The sequence below is a fragment of the Urocitellus parryii genome, chromosome 2 (assembly GCF_045843805.1).
Source record: "Urocitellus parryii isolate mUroPar1 chromosome 2, mUroPar1.hap1, whole genome shotgun sequence".
NCBI classification, from domain to species: Eukaryota; Metazoa; Chordata; class Mammalia; order Rodentia; family Sciuridae; genus Urocitellus; species Urocitellus parryii.
The window spans coordinates 118,203,489-118,217,814 of record NC_135532.1 but is presented as its reverse complement, the minus strand read 5'-3'; the positions used below and the strand labels follow the sequence as shown (position 1 = coordinate 118,217,814).

At 42.2% G+C, this 14,326-nt stretch overlaps 1 protein-coding gene across 1 annotated transcript in view; it reads left to right on the top strand.

The window, feature by feature from the left end:
* Positions 1-14,059, top strand: part of Aadacl2 (arylacetamide deacetylase like 2) — a 31,619-nt gene extending 17,560 nt beyond the window's left edge. Inside the window, exons 2-5 of the mRNA XM_026408188.1 lie at positions 4,634-4,856; positions 8,449-8,518; positions 10,300-10,471; positions 13,457-14,059. Of these exons, the coding sequence (XP_026263973.1) occupies positions 4,634-4,856; positions 8,449-8,518; positions 10,300-10,471; positions 13,457-14,059 (1,068 nt within the window). The remainder of the gene's footprint in view (positions 1-4,633; positions 4,857-8,448; positions 8,519-10,299; positions 10,472-13,456) is intronic.
* Positions 14,060-14,326: the final 267 nt, after the last annotated feature.

Here is a 14,326-nt window from a genome sequence, read left to right as displayed (position 1 = left end):
ATACAATTTCAAAATAGTTCCCAATGTTTTTCTAGATTTCAGAAATGTCAGTTATGACTCCTTTTTCATCTCTGATTTTGTTGATTTGCATTTTCTCTCTTTGGGTTAGTTTGACTAAGGTTTTTTATCAATCTCATTTATCTTTTCAAAGGACCAACTCTGTTACATTGATTCTTGGTATTTTTTATTCTCAATTTTATTAATTTAGGCTGTGATCTCAATTATTTCCTGTCTTCTACTGATTTTGGAATCAGTCTGTTCTTGCTTTTCTAGGATATTGAGGCATAATATTAAATTGTTTATTTAAGACATTTCTGTGGATTTTTAAAAATGCAGACAATGATACAAACTTTCCTCTTAGAGTTGCCTTATTACTATCCCAGATATTTTGATATATTGTATCTCTGTTCTGTTTCTTTCTAAGAGTTTTTGAAATTTTCTCCTAATTTCTTGTATGCCCCATTTCTCATTCAAAAGCATATTATTAAATCTCCATGTATTAAGATGTTTTCTTTTTTTATATTGTTATTGATTTCCAATTTTATTCCATTATGATCTGATATGATGCAAGGAATTATCTCTATTTTTTGTATTTTCTAAGACTTGTATTGTGTCCTAAATTATGGTCCATATGGTCCACTTTAGAGAAAGTTGCATGTGCAGCTGAAAAGAAAATGAATTTGGTTGTAGATGGGTGAAATATGCTATAGAAGGCTATTAGGTCCATTTGATTAATTGTATTTTGTTGTAATTTTTTTCTTTCCTGAAGAATCTTTACTTAGTTTATGTCTGGAAGATCTACTGTGAGAGAAGTGGGTGAAATCTCCCAGTATTACTATATCCTACTCCACTTACATAGAGTAGGATTTGCTTTATATGCATAGATGCCCTAACATTTGGGTCATAAATATTCACGATCATTACATCTTGTTGAATGATTCCCTTAACCAGTATGAAAGGACCTGGTTGTATGTTGTGATTAATTATGGACTGAAATATTCTTTGCCAGATGTGAAAGTAGAGATTCATACTTACTTTTAGTCTCCATTTACATGCTATATATTTTTTCTGTCCTCTCACCTTCAGCCTGTAGATGTCCCTCCTATAAGGTGACTTTCTTTGTAAACAGCATAGGAATGGGTCTTGTTTTTTCTTAATCCATTCTGCCAATCTTTGACTTTTGAGAGGTGAGTTTAGACCATTTATATTCAGTGTTATTATAGAGATGATTTTTATTTCTTTACATTTTGATTTATTTATAATATTATTTTAGACTTAATGGTTCTTTGATTGACTAGTCTTGTAGAGTGGGATTCATCCATAGGTTGGCTCTGATATTTATTTTTTTGTGTCTTGTCAATAAAATATTTCACTGTTTCTTGAGTATGTTTTATAATAGTGGCTTAGTGGTTATGATTTCTTATCAAGGAAGGTTTTTTTCTCATCTTAAATTCTAGAGGATAATTTTTCTGGATATAACAATCTTGGTTGGTAGCTGTTACCTTTCAGGGCTTGGTATATATTATTCTAATGCTTTTAGGGCCTGGGTTGAGATATCAAAAGGTAGTCTAATTGGCTTACCTCTAAATGTGACCTGTTGTTTTTCTCTTGAAGCTTTTAAATTTTTTTCCTGGTTAGACATTATAATTATAATATGTTTTAGAGATGATTATTTTTTTATCTTGTATACTTGTATATCTTGTATTCTTGCAGTGGGATTTCCATCTCACTTGGAAAATTTTCTTCTGATATTATTTCATGGAAAAGCTTGTGCATTCCTTTCGTTTGCATTTTGGTGCCTTCTCCTATGTCAATGACTCCTTGATTTTGTCTCAATGTTTTCCAAGATTTTTTGAATATTGTTATGGTATCTTATCATCTTTTATTTATTGTCAGCTTTATTTTCAAAATCATATACTTTGTCTTTGAGGCCTGAGAATCTATCTTCAATGTGGTCTCATCTATTGGTAATGCTTTCAATTGAATTTTTAATTTGATTTATTGAGTCTTTCATTTCTAGGAATTCTATTTTTTTTCTTGAATTTCTCTCTTTATTGAAATGATATTTTATTCCCAGTATTCTAAGTTCATTCCTTACATCTTCTTTTATCTCACTAAATGTGTTAGGTTTGAACTTTCTAAACTCTTTACCCAACATTTCCTCCACTGTGATTGGATCAATTGTTGTGGGATGGATATCTGAGGTAGCTTGTTTCCTTGCTTTTTCTTTCTTTCTTTTTTTTTTTTGTAAATATGTCAATGTGCTGGGATGATGATCTCTTCTACTTTTATGCAAGTAACAGTTCTTTAGTGAGCCTCTTTCTCTTAGGTGCCCCAGGTTGAGAGAATATTCAAGTATCGACTCCCAAAGGATGCCCTTCCTGTGCCCAGTATCCAGCACCACTTTGTGACAAGATGCTACATCCTATTAACTGCAATCACTTTAGAACAAAGCCGTGTGCTGATAAACCTCAGAGTGGAAAAACTTGTTGAAAATGTTCTCCATTATTCCTCTAATCCAAGTATAAAATTGTAACAATGTTCTTCAATAGGTTGAGAAATTAGTTATTAAATAGAGTAAAATTATTATTACACTATATAGGGGCTGAAAGGGGAGAAGAGAAGCAATGGGCAAAGAAGCAAAAGAAAAAAAGAAAATATTGAAAGAAGTAATGGAATCTAAGATAAAAACAAGAAAAAAGTGGGAGTATATTTGAGGCAGATTCAGGTAACGCTAGAGGGAAAAGAGCCTAAGAGGAGCAAGTGTAACCTGAGACAGGCAAGCAGAGAGGAAGGGTGATTCCAGTTAATTATTTAAAATATCAGAAGGAATACAAATAATTGGGTTGAGGCCTGCAATACTGAATAATAAAGGAAGATCTATCAATTCAATACAAAAGGTCATAGCTGTGAGATCAAAAGTGACATTAGAGCTATTTGATATTTTTTGCTGAGGTGGGAAGATTTCTTATGAGTTCCTGATCTGGATTTCATCAGGAATTGCAACTTTAGAAGATGCTCACTGCTCCTTGGCTTTTCCTCTAAGTTTTCCTGGGTAGAAGTAGTGAGCACAGCAGCTCACCTCTGATGTGATTCTAGAAGGCTCCTTTTGATCTTTGATATGTCCAGGTACTCCTAGCTTTCTGGAGGGTCAGAGAGGTCCTAATTGTGACAGAGCAGCTGGGTTACTCCCTGTTCGAGGGTGCAGTCTTGTGTGCCTTCTGGTGAAAAACTCCATGTACCAGGGTGGTTAGATGCATCAGGGGCTCCCCATGTGCACTTCAGGGTGTGCAGGGTGTGGCAGTCTAAGGTAGAGATGCTGTGGCCTGGTTAATGTGGCACTGAGTGGCCCATGAGAGGTGTATGGCTGTGGCCCCTCTGGAGTGTGCAGGCTGCACACTGATCAGTGAGTGATGTCTGTGGGGTGCTCCTCTGTAAGCCCTTGGTGGGCCGTACTCCTGCTATTGATGCAGGAAGTTCTTTGCTGGCTGCTTTGGGGTTGTCCTCAGGGACTTCCTTCTGTGGGCTATGCACCTGAGGGAGAGGTGATTGGACTGGACCCTGGGACTCACAGCTGTGGCCCCTCCAAGAGATGCCAGGCACAGGAACTATGTCCCTGGTTGCTATAGTTTTCTTTCTGTCTTTCCTCTCCCTCACCTCTGAACTGGAGATTAAATACAGTAGCATCTGCCACTGAGCTACTCCCTGAGCCCTTTTAATTTTAAAAAATTTGAGGCAGAGTCTTGCTCAGTTGCTGTTGCTGGCATCTGACTCGCTATACTCCTAAGTTGCAGGGATGACAGGTGTGCCCCCATGCCTGACTCCAGGTTGCTATGGTGTGCTTACCAGCTGAGGCTTGTTAGCCTCAAGGCCCATGTTTGGAGGGTATTGCATCTGCTGGCTGTTTCTGTGGGGTATGGGGGTGCAGGGGGCAGGGCTTAGGGCTGTCGCTGGCTGCTGGGGAGTGCTGAGCACCTGTCCCCCTGCCAGGGCTTCTTTGTAGTGGTGGTGTCTAATGGCTGGCCAGCTGGCTGCAACTGTGGGACCTGTGGGCACAGCCTCTCTCTGGTCTGTGGCACAGAAGCCTCCACACTGGCTGCAGCTCTTGGGTTTTTTTTTTTTCTCATCCCTGTGCCTGGGGTCCAGTGTCCATTGCCTGAAGGTGGGGTAAACTTCGTGATTTAGTCTCCTCTAGGGAGACCAGCTGGCTGAGGACTCTACAGAATGGCTCCTGCCCAGCATGACTTTCAGTCCACAATTTGAACTAAGCCTTGAGATCTCCGTCACTGTCTCCCAATTTGACTTGGTTTGCTTCTCTTTGTAACTATGGATAAGGAAGTAACTGGGGCTTTCCCTCTTTGTCTTTCTCTCTTTGTTACCCCTGTCCTTGGCCCCACCCTGGTCAGGGTTCAGGGCCAAAAAATTCTGTTCTTATTTTCTGCCCCCATAACCAAACTCCACGTGCCTCCAAGACTCTAGCTGTCCAAGCTTGAGTTTAGAGCCCTGACAGTTGTCTACCTCTGCAGCCAGCTCTACTTGCATGGCTTAGCAGGGGTCGGGGCTGCTGCTTGGATCGGTCTGTCTTCTTCTCCAGAATAATTCTTACTATTTTTGTTTCATTTTGTCTTAATAGGGTACATTGTTTGAAAGCATAGGACTTATGACGTGCGAAGAATGGTTTTTCACAATAATGAGACTGGATGTTACAAAACCAATTTCAGATGAAAACGTTACGGTCCTCGATACAGCCTTTGGAGACATTCCGGTACGCCTGTACTTGCCAAAAAGGAAGTCGGAAAAGCAGAGACCAGCGGTGATTTTTCTCCACGGTGGTGCATTTGTCTTGGGAACTTGCAGTAAGTGCATTTTATTTATATGGCTGTGGGTTGGGCTTAGTGTAAACTGTGTGTTCATATTAAACTATGTTGTGTCTATATGTAGGATTGACAGAACATTTGTTTATGCAGCATTTATTTTTGTGACTATGTGAATGCATTTTACAGAGACATTGTGGACTATATCAGTCATGGTTCACTCACACTTCTTCATACACAGTGTGGCAAATAAAATAATAAAAATCATTAGATGAGATTTGGGTTTTATAAACTTTATCATCAAATATACTTCCATTGATAGTCTGGAATGGGAAGTTCAAATAGCCACCTTGAGTCTTAAATTACAAATTAGCAAAGGACCTGAATTCACTCTCAGAAAAACTCAGGTGAATCCAGAGTCAGGTCAATTCAGAAATGACACAACTAGTGGCTTCTGAGCAGTGGACACAGGGTTCAGGTTGGAGGCTCCCAGGCACCAGTAGTGTGGAAGCTCAGAATCTAACATCTGATTTGGCCACAAAATGAAAAGATGAAGTAGAAGTGAGTAATCAGCTCTTCTCTTAAAACCTGTGTACCCATCTAATATTTGGAGATAATTCCAAGGAATGATGTGGAGTTGCCAACACACACACAGACACACACACACACACAAACACACACACACATGTTTAGACCATTGATGAATGTTGGGAGGTCACTGCATGTCACAGGGTACAAGGGTTGTTATACTATGTACCTAGAAAGAAGATGTCAGAAACCAGGAAAAAGACTCATGTCCCCAGAGAACCTGCAGCCTAACTATTATATCCAAAAGTTTGGCTTCGTTTTCTGTCGATATGCAAGAAAGCTACTGTACTCAGATGGGTGGCCCATGACCGCAAGGTAAGCCTGTCCTGGGGTCGGGTATTGTGATCACAGTTTCAGACGTGAGGGAACAGACACAGAGGTTAAGTGGTTTTCTGAATCCTCTCATCAGTGGTTGGGGCAGTCACGAGGCCCAGGGCCTGCGGCAGGTCCACAGGCATGGCATGGGGTGGCACTGCTGGTGGGCAGTGTCTCTCACATGCTGTTACCCCTTCACCCCCAGGACCTCTGAACCCTCAATGCTCTCCAGGGCTCCCGGGTCCTTCCCTATCAGCTCTCCAGGTGTGAGTCCACAAGTTGGTGCCCATCACTTCACCTCTGCCCATCTCATATTATCAGCACCATAGCCATCAGTAATCCACATCTTTTTGATGATGACTTAGGAAAAGGCTTTTTTTGTTTTTTTAATCTTTTGGCAAACTTTGATCTTCTACTTGGCTTGGGACCCTGTTATCTCCAACTTCAGGATTGGATTTTATCAACACTTCTTCATTCTCCTACCTGACAGTGTGTGCTTTGGTGGACCCCATCTCTCCCCCCCTGTCCTTCCTGGACCCTGGTCACTGCCTACCACTCATCCTGTTCTTGGGCTCCTGGGCATACACTGCAGGTCTGTCTATGCCTCTATGATGAGTTCTTCAAGCTGTCATTGGAAAATGGCCACTGCCCCCTGCCCCACTGTAGGGCTCTTTACTCCTTTGGTCCCTGTAACAGAATTCCTTTCCTTACGTCCACCTCCTTTTCCCTCTGTCAAACTCGTGGGTTCTTTCTTTGTCCTGTGTAGTGCCCATGCTCCCCAGGATTCCTTCATCTCAGGTTTGACTCTGCTTTCACATGGTCCTCTACACTGTCCTCCTGTCCCTGCCCCCACCCCCACTCCGCATCTTCACCTATCACATTATTCCTGACATCAGTAAATTCAGCTGCTGACCAGGCCAAGGCACCTAAGAAGCCATAGATCAGCCAGCCTCAGCGGGAGCTTGTGGTCAACCCAGGGTGAGAAACACTTAAACGGGGTTAATGTAACATGAACTCAAGCGTAACAGAAATGGTCATCTCATCGTTACCTTCCAAGAATTTCAGAAAACCAATAAATAACAACGACCCTGACCTGAAGCCCCCAGAAAACCACCACCAACAAAACCCAGATTCCTTAGCTCATGTGTGTCCACGCACAGCTAGGAGCCTGGTCACACACTGTCTCTCAGCTCCAAGTCCAGTCACCGGCTCTGTCCACTCTGCTCTCTAGATTTCTTCTCTTTTTCTGTCTTAACCAAAAGACATAATTCATCATTCAGATTTCTTCCGGTTGCTTTTTCTCTGCTGGTTCACCCTCGTTCTTCGACTCTGTCACCTTCTTCAGGATTAAACCTTGGTAATATGGGAAGCTGACCATGTAACTTATTATTGAACTTTGATAATATCCACCACTTGTTGACAAAGAAATCTTAAGTGCACCACCCGAACTTGGACAGCCATACTCTGATTTCCCTGGGGTGCCTTACTTCCTACCCTCTTCCTCTCTAGACTTTATTTTGACTGTACTCACTGTATTTGCTTCCCTGAACTCTGGGTTCTCAGGAGCCTTTGCCTCTGAATCCACTTTTTCTCACCATGAATACATTTTCCTTTCCCATTTGATAGCAGTTATCACATCTTTGCCTTTTACATAGTGAACACCCAGTTAGTGCCTTTTGAATGAGTTAGTTCATACTGAGTCAGTATTTGACACTGATTTCTAGTAGGTTTTTATCTCCAGATTTTACCCAGCCTTCTAAATCTTTCCATTCTTTTAAGTACACAGTAATTAGATTTATTCCATAATTAATTGTCATAAGAATTAGTACAGTAGGTATATCCTGTCACTTGATATAGACTAAAATTTAAATGATCCCTTCTATCCAGAAAGATAACTTAAAATTTATCTACAAGATAATCAAATATGAATGTGTTCATGTAAGTGTCAGATAATTTGATAAAGGAAAAGTCTCACTTTTCTTTAATTGCCCTGAGAAGTGTACCTGGAATTAGGTCAACTAATGTCCCTTGATTGAAAAGGAAAAGGATACTGACTTGCAGTTCCTGAAAAAAATGAGCTATGATTGAACCTCCGAACCCATGAAAATCTTCATGCTGGATCTAATGTTATCTTCAAGTTATTCTGAGAGTTCTGGCTGATTCCAGTCAGAGTTTCAGGGACACCAGGGTCATGAGCGTGCCAGTTATAGATCAAGGCACACGCTTTCTTCTTCTCCTGCAAGTACTGAGAAAGCCAAGAGTCAACCTTGGGACGGTCCAATAGTGTGTCTACTACTGATATGTACTTAACTCTGTTAATGGACGCCCTTGAGTTAGATATCCACCCCCTCCTGGCAGTTTCCTGATGACACTGGGCAGAACACAGCAGGCATGATAGACCTGGGCATCCTCGGTGAATGGCACCCCTTGATGACTGTATCACAGAGAACCTGAAAGAAGGGTCCTGACAAAAGGCCACCTGAGCCAAGGGCCGTGTCCAGTTTCCTCCTTCATGGTGAACAATCTGGCATCCTCTGGGACTTGCTCAGGGATGACTGAGGAGTTGAGGATGAGGAGGGTTTTGATCCCAGACAGTGTCCTACCACATGGCAGCGGACGTGGGACCATCCTCCACCCCCTGCTCCTGGCCTGTGTTTCCACACTTCCCGAGCTGGGGAGGTGCCCATTGCTCTTGTTCACAGGTTGCCCACTTGAATTTCTTCCTTTTCAGAGCTGTCGGCTTATGATTCCACGAACAGATGGACGGCTAACAAACTCGGTGCTGTTGTTGTCGGAGCAGAGTAAGAGCGATTGTTCTCCCCAGCACAGGCCTCGCCTCACAGCACAGTGTCCTGTCCAGGGCCAGCCCCTCAGGCCTCAGGAGTGCCTGGTCTGGGATTGGGGTTTACATGGATTTTTATGAACAATATAATATCCAGGCCTCCTCGAAGGGGCTTAGTTCCACTTCACTGTGCCCTTGAGGGACCTCTGAGGGGCACCCTGGGGGGAGCATCTTTGCTAGCACAGCTGTGAAAACCCCTGGGAATGTAAAACTCAGGTTCTAGGATGACCCAGTTTAATCCCCAGGTCAGAGACTTGGGAGGGGAACTTAGTTTCCCATTTCCCATTTGGGAGTTTTTTGAGCTGATAAAAAAAACACCTGAAGTTTAAAGATGATCCCAATTGGAGGAGGATGATCCCTTAGGTGGGGAATGCTGGGACCCTGAGAGTCTCAAGCATGCTCAAATGAGGGTGCTTAGCACCCCACAACTTTCCCCGCAGTTCCAGATATGTTCCAGAAAAGCCAGCAAATGCCGGTCACTTTCTGACCCACGCTGTCCTCTGAAATCCTGATCTGAGGAGGAGGAACTTTTCCATCTCTGCTGCCCATATCATAGTGCAACATAGAGGTGCCTGCCTGATGGGAAGGATACAGTGGGGTTTCCTGGCTCCCTGGGGGTCTGAGGGGGTCGGTTGGAAGGTTCTAGTAGAATCAGTGCTGAAGCACTCATCACTACTGCCCTGTAGCAACCAGATGATCCCTGTGTGTTCAGAGCTATTTCTAATTTACAACAACAAGAAGAATATTCTCCCTTTCCTTCTATAATTTTAAACTAAAAGACCACTTTATCATTTTAAATAAACACTTCAAATGGTGATAGATGTTGATTCTGGTTTAAGAATTCTATCAGTGACTGATGGTATTTGCTGTTCTTTACCCTGAAGAACGCTGAGTGTAGCAGCTACATTTTTGATATGTTACTTTTTAAGATTACACTATAATTAGGGTATTTTGGACACAGATAATAATATAACAAAATTTCCAGGGCCATCTGGGCAATACTAAGTGTTCGGCATGGCATGCAAATAATTCACCAATTCTTATAAATATTAAGATTACTACTATAGTTAGAAATAGAAAATAAATTCCAATGAGCTATGCTCCTGTAATAGAAGACAGTGTGTGGCAGATACCTACGTGTTAAAACATGCTGTAATAATTGATCTTACAAATGAACTCAAGATGACCAAGCACCATCCCTTGCTATACTTCTTTTATATTTGATTTTGAATTAAGTTTTCGCACAGTGTTCATGATATGAAATGGGTCGTGCTAATTTGACCTAAACAAATTTCTAATGCCCAACGCTGACAGATCATTTATTTTCAGGGTTTCTGTGTTTTTTTTTTTCTAAAATCTCTACATGCTCCTATCAGTGGCTCTAAAAATTTTTGAGTTGTCAACTACACTGAGAAAGTGACAGAAGCCAAAGCGTGTCTCCATGAAACCCACACACGAAAGATTCACTGCTGAGAGCTCACATGTGACAGTGTGGGGTGGAGACCAGGATGACGTCTCCACCCCTCCCAGTGAGACCAGGAGTTCAGAGGCCCCATCCCAAAATCTGTTCTTATGTTAAGCAGGAGTTAGAAGCAAGCCCAGGTCTGGGTGGTGAGATTGACGGTCCACAACTGGGCCCAGATTGACTGGCCCTGTGGGTCCCATGGAGATGCCTGGACACACTGCCGAGAGCAGAGTCTAACCACGGGGTGTCCTGTTACCTTGGTTCCCCCTCTGCAGCTATAGACTAGCTCCTCAGTACCAGTTCCCAGTTTCCCTGGAAGACGCCATTTTTGTGGTCAAGTTCTTTCTTCAAGATGACATTCTTGCAAACTATGGAGTGGATCCCACCCGAATCTGTATTTCAGGAGACAGTTCTGGGGGTGTGTTGGCAACAAAAGTGACTGAGCTGGTAAGTCTTCCATGTCATGCATGTTCCTAGCACACACACCATGAGCACCACCCAAGAGAACCTGTCATTTCAGCTGCAATCTCTATGAAATGTTAAAATACACACCCCAAACTACTTTCTGTCCTTTTCGCATGATTGTATCTTCAGATAGATAAAACTTTAAAGGCATCAAGAGAATGAAATATAATGCTGCATAAGGCTCTATTTTTATCACTAATTTTATGGGGGAACACCCAGTAATGTCTAGGAACTACCATGTGATATGATAGGGAGTTTGTTTTTCTCCCTACGTAAACTGTAAAGTTTGCCAGGAATTTGGGATGATGGTAATTGGCGTGTTAAGCCCTGTAGGGTGTCATGACATAACGTTAGGCCATGTGTCATCCTCATTCAAAAGCATGACTACCGAGACAGAAGAGGAACTGGCCCTCAGGTTAAGCCCTGTCTGTGTGCAGCGGAACAATAACCAACCCTAGGTAGTATATCTGAAAAGTAAAGTCAATTCAACACACAATCTTAACCTCAAAACCATTTCTTAGTGGAACAAAGTTAGTATAGCAGAAACCTTTTAGTATACAGTCTTTAAATAAAAATGAAATACAATAAAGCCACCATGAGCCACCATGATCTCTTGGCCTCTTGTTAGGGTGGCCAGAGGAAAATGCACCTAATTCTGCTCCTCTGCCCCATCTCAGAGCCCCTCTGCCTCCTTAGCTTCAGAAACCCAGGTGGCTTCAAGGAGTTGAAGTGCATGAGATTTGGGCCATGGACTAAAACTGTCCTTGCTTGCATCTGGAAGCCCTCAGCAGCAGAAGAGCTTCCAACAACTGGGAGAAGGCAGACGATTCCTGGGAGACCCGCCCATGTGGAGGGCGGGTCGAGGGGTGAGACACTTGGGAAGTTATCCCCAGGTCCTGAAGCTGCGTGCGGGAACTCTGCATGCAACACTTTGGGTGATTTTAGCTTTTTGAAGATTATTTCTAGAGCACCATGAGTGTATGTCACCTTTCTCTAGGTGTTTTCATGCGTTTAGAAACCTTCCCCTCCTATTACAAAGCCACTATAAAACTCTCAGTAACATAAATCCTTAATACCAGCCCTCAACGGGGCTGGCCACACAATCTTGAAGCCAGCCCCACTGGGGACAACGCGTCTTTATTGAAGTGTTCAGAAACCAGCGGTGTGATGGGTACCTAAGTCATATGGCCATCGAGCAACACGGCCAGAGGCTGATCAGAGCCGGTTCAGCAGGGAGCAACTCTGAGCTGCACAGGGTCTGCACTATGACTGGAGTTGGGGGCTGGTTTCTAGACAAGAAGGACCTGTCCTGAAATAGCATCAACCCTTTCTATCCAGAGTGACTAAAAGGTCCCATGGAGACAAGGACAATTGCAGTTTTGCACTAAGGGCAGGGGGGATTAGGATGTTCCCTATCTAGTCTCCTTTGACTTTGTGCGTAATAACACTGCTGCCTAGCAGATCCTTCCCTTGCACTCAGGTCCTTATTGGTTGCCCAAGGGGTGACAATGCATGACCACTGTGTTTCCAGGGCTCTCTATGCCTCCCGGGCTCCATGCCCTTTAGTACCCCTGCTGCTTTGCTTTCTGGTTGGTTCCTCCTCTTGGACAGGGAGACTAAGCCAGCTTCTTCAATAGCCAAGGGTTATTGCCAGGAGCCTGCTTGTCACATGCCTGATACTGCTTTCCGAATACTTTTTTCTGATCACAAAGATGATAATGCTATTATCTTATTTGAAGAATAGAAGGATGAATAATTAATTCATTCATCCTTTCATTTTTCTCATTGCTATATATACATTGTATATATAAAATATGTCTTCTACATATTATATATATATATATATATATATATATATATATATATATATATATAAAATCCCACAAAAAACATGTAATTTATAGGCTATATGACACCAATAAATATAAAAAAGCCAGGCACAGTGGCACATGCCTGTAATCCCAGTGGCTTGGGAGGCTGAGGCAGGAGGATAACAAGTTCAAAGTCAGCCTCAGCAACTTATTGAGGCCTGAAGCAACTTAGCGAGACCCTGTCTCCAAATAAATAAATAAATAAATAAGGACCGGGGATGTGGATCAGTTGCTGGATTCAATCCCTGTCAACTTCCCCCATAAAAATAAATAAATATATAAAATTTAAAAAATAGAATATAAATAAATATATAATATAAAATAAATATATTCATGTTTCCATATAGATAATGGTAAAAATGGAAGGATGATGGATAGATAGGAAGATAGAAAGGTACACAGATATGAGGACAGCTCAGAGAGTATCAGGAATAAAGGAATTAAATATCTAGTGGAAGGAATAAAGAGGGTATCCATCCACCCAGCTGCGGAAGCTGGTGGGCAGCTGGGGCATTTGCTCCTGGGAGGTTGATCGTAGGTCCTCTCCCATAGGGCTAGGAAGGAAGAGGAAGCCACCTCTCAGCTGAGACCTCAGGAAAGAGCAGCCATGCACATTGAGTTCCACATCTTTCCCCAAACTTCAAATTGGCATAACTTACTCTCTTTCCATCACATGGCAGGATCTTTGTCCTGAAGGTGATTGCATACAGGACTATCCTTTCCTCTGGTATATTTCCTTTTGAATTAACATGTGAGTCATTAGTATTTTATCATTATACTTATTGTTTCTTTTCATTTAGCATAATTTAGTGAAAAAAAGTTTTTTAAACATAGATATCCTGTCATCTTCTCTAAGAATCTCATAATTACATTTATAGTTGGTCGTCATGTGTGTATATGCATGTGATTCTGTGTGTGGTTTCTTTACTGATAAAACTGGAATGGCAACTTTTCATGCCTCCAAAATTGGGTGTGAATGTTATCAGAATAATGTTTCTAACCATAATTTACAATTTGTTTCATGAATTTATTTGCCTCCTGCTCCTGCAGTTTGAAAGTCTTTGATTCATTAATATTTTATTATTATTTTTTCCAGCTGCAGAATGATCCAGAATTCAAAAATAAAATTAAGGCACAAGCCTTAATTTACCCTGGCTTACAGATACTTGATACCTTCATGCCGTCTCACCAGGAAAACAAACACGGGCCGATTCTGTCCAGGGACCTGGCAATTAAATTGGGCTGCCAGTATTTGACCAAAGATAAGGCTCTGCCCCAGGCCATGAGGGAAAACCAGCACATGCCCCGAGAGTCCAGGCATCTGTTTAAATTTGTTAACTGGAGTGTCCTCCTTCCAGAGAAGTATAAAAAGAACCACGTGTACAAGGAGCCAGTTCTTGGAAAGCTTGACCCTTCATATCCAATTCTAATGGACAGCAGGGTGTCACCTCTGATAGCCGATGATTCTCAGCTGCAGAACTTGCCCTTGACCTACATCCTCACTTGTGAGCATGACATCCTGAGAGATGACGGGATCATCTATGTCACCCGGCTGCGCAAGGTCGGAGTTCAGGTCACTCACGACCACATAGAGGACGGATTCCATGGAGCCCTGTCACTCATAATGTCACCGTTTCATTTACGTTTAGGCTATCGGATACAGAACAAGTATATTAGTTGGTTAGAAGAAAATCTGTAAGTCTGAACAGTGCACGGAGCTGGCGAGTCAGCGTTATGATCCAGGGCTGTGGTGTGAAATATTGTGAGTTTAACAGACAGAAGGATGAGTTTGGGATAAACCTACATTGAAACTGGAAGAAAGGCTCTCATGTATCTTTCAGCCTAATCTTAGATCTTGATAAAGTGAAGACATTCACCTTATTATTCCCAGGAAATATCACTGACCCTGATAAGCTCTGAGGAAGGACCACGAGCAGATGTTCAAACCCTGAGTGTGGGTGGGTGA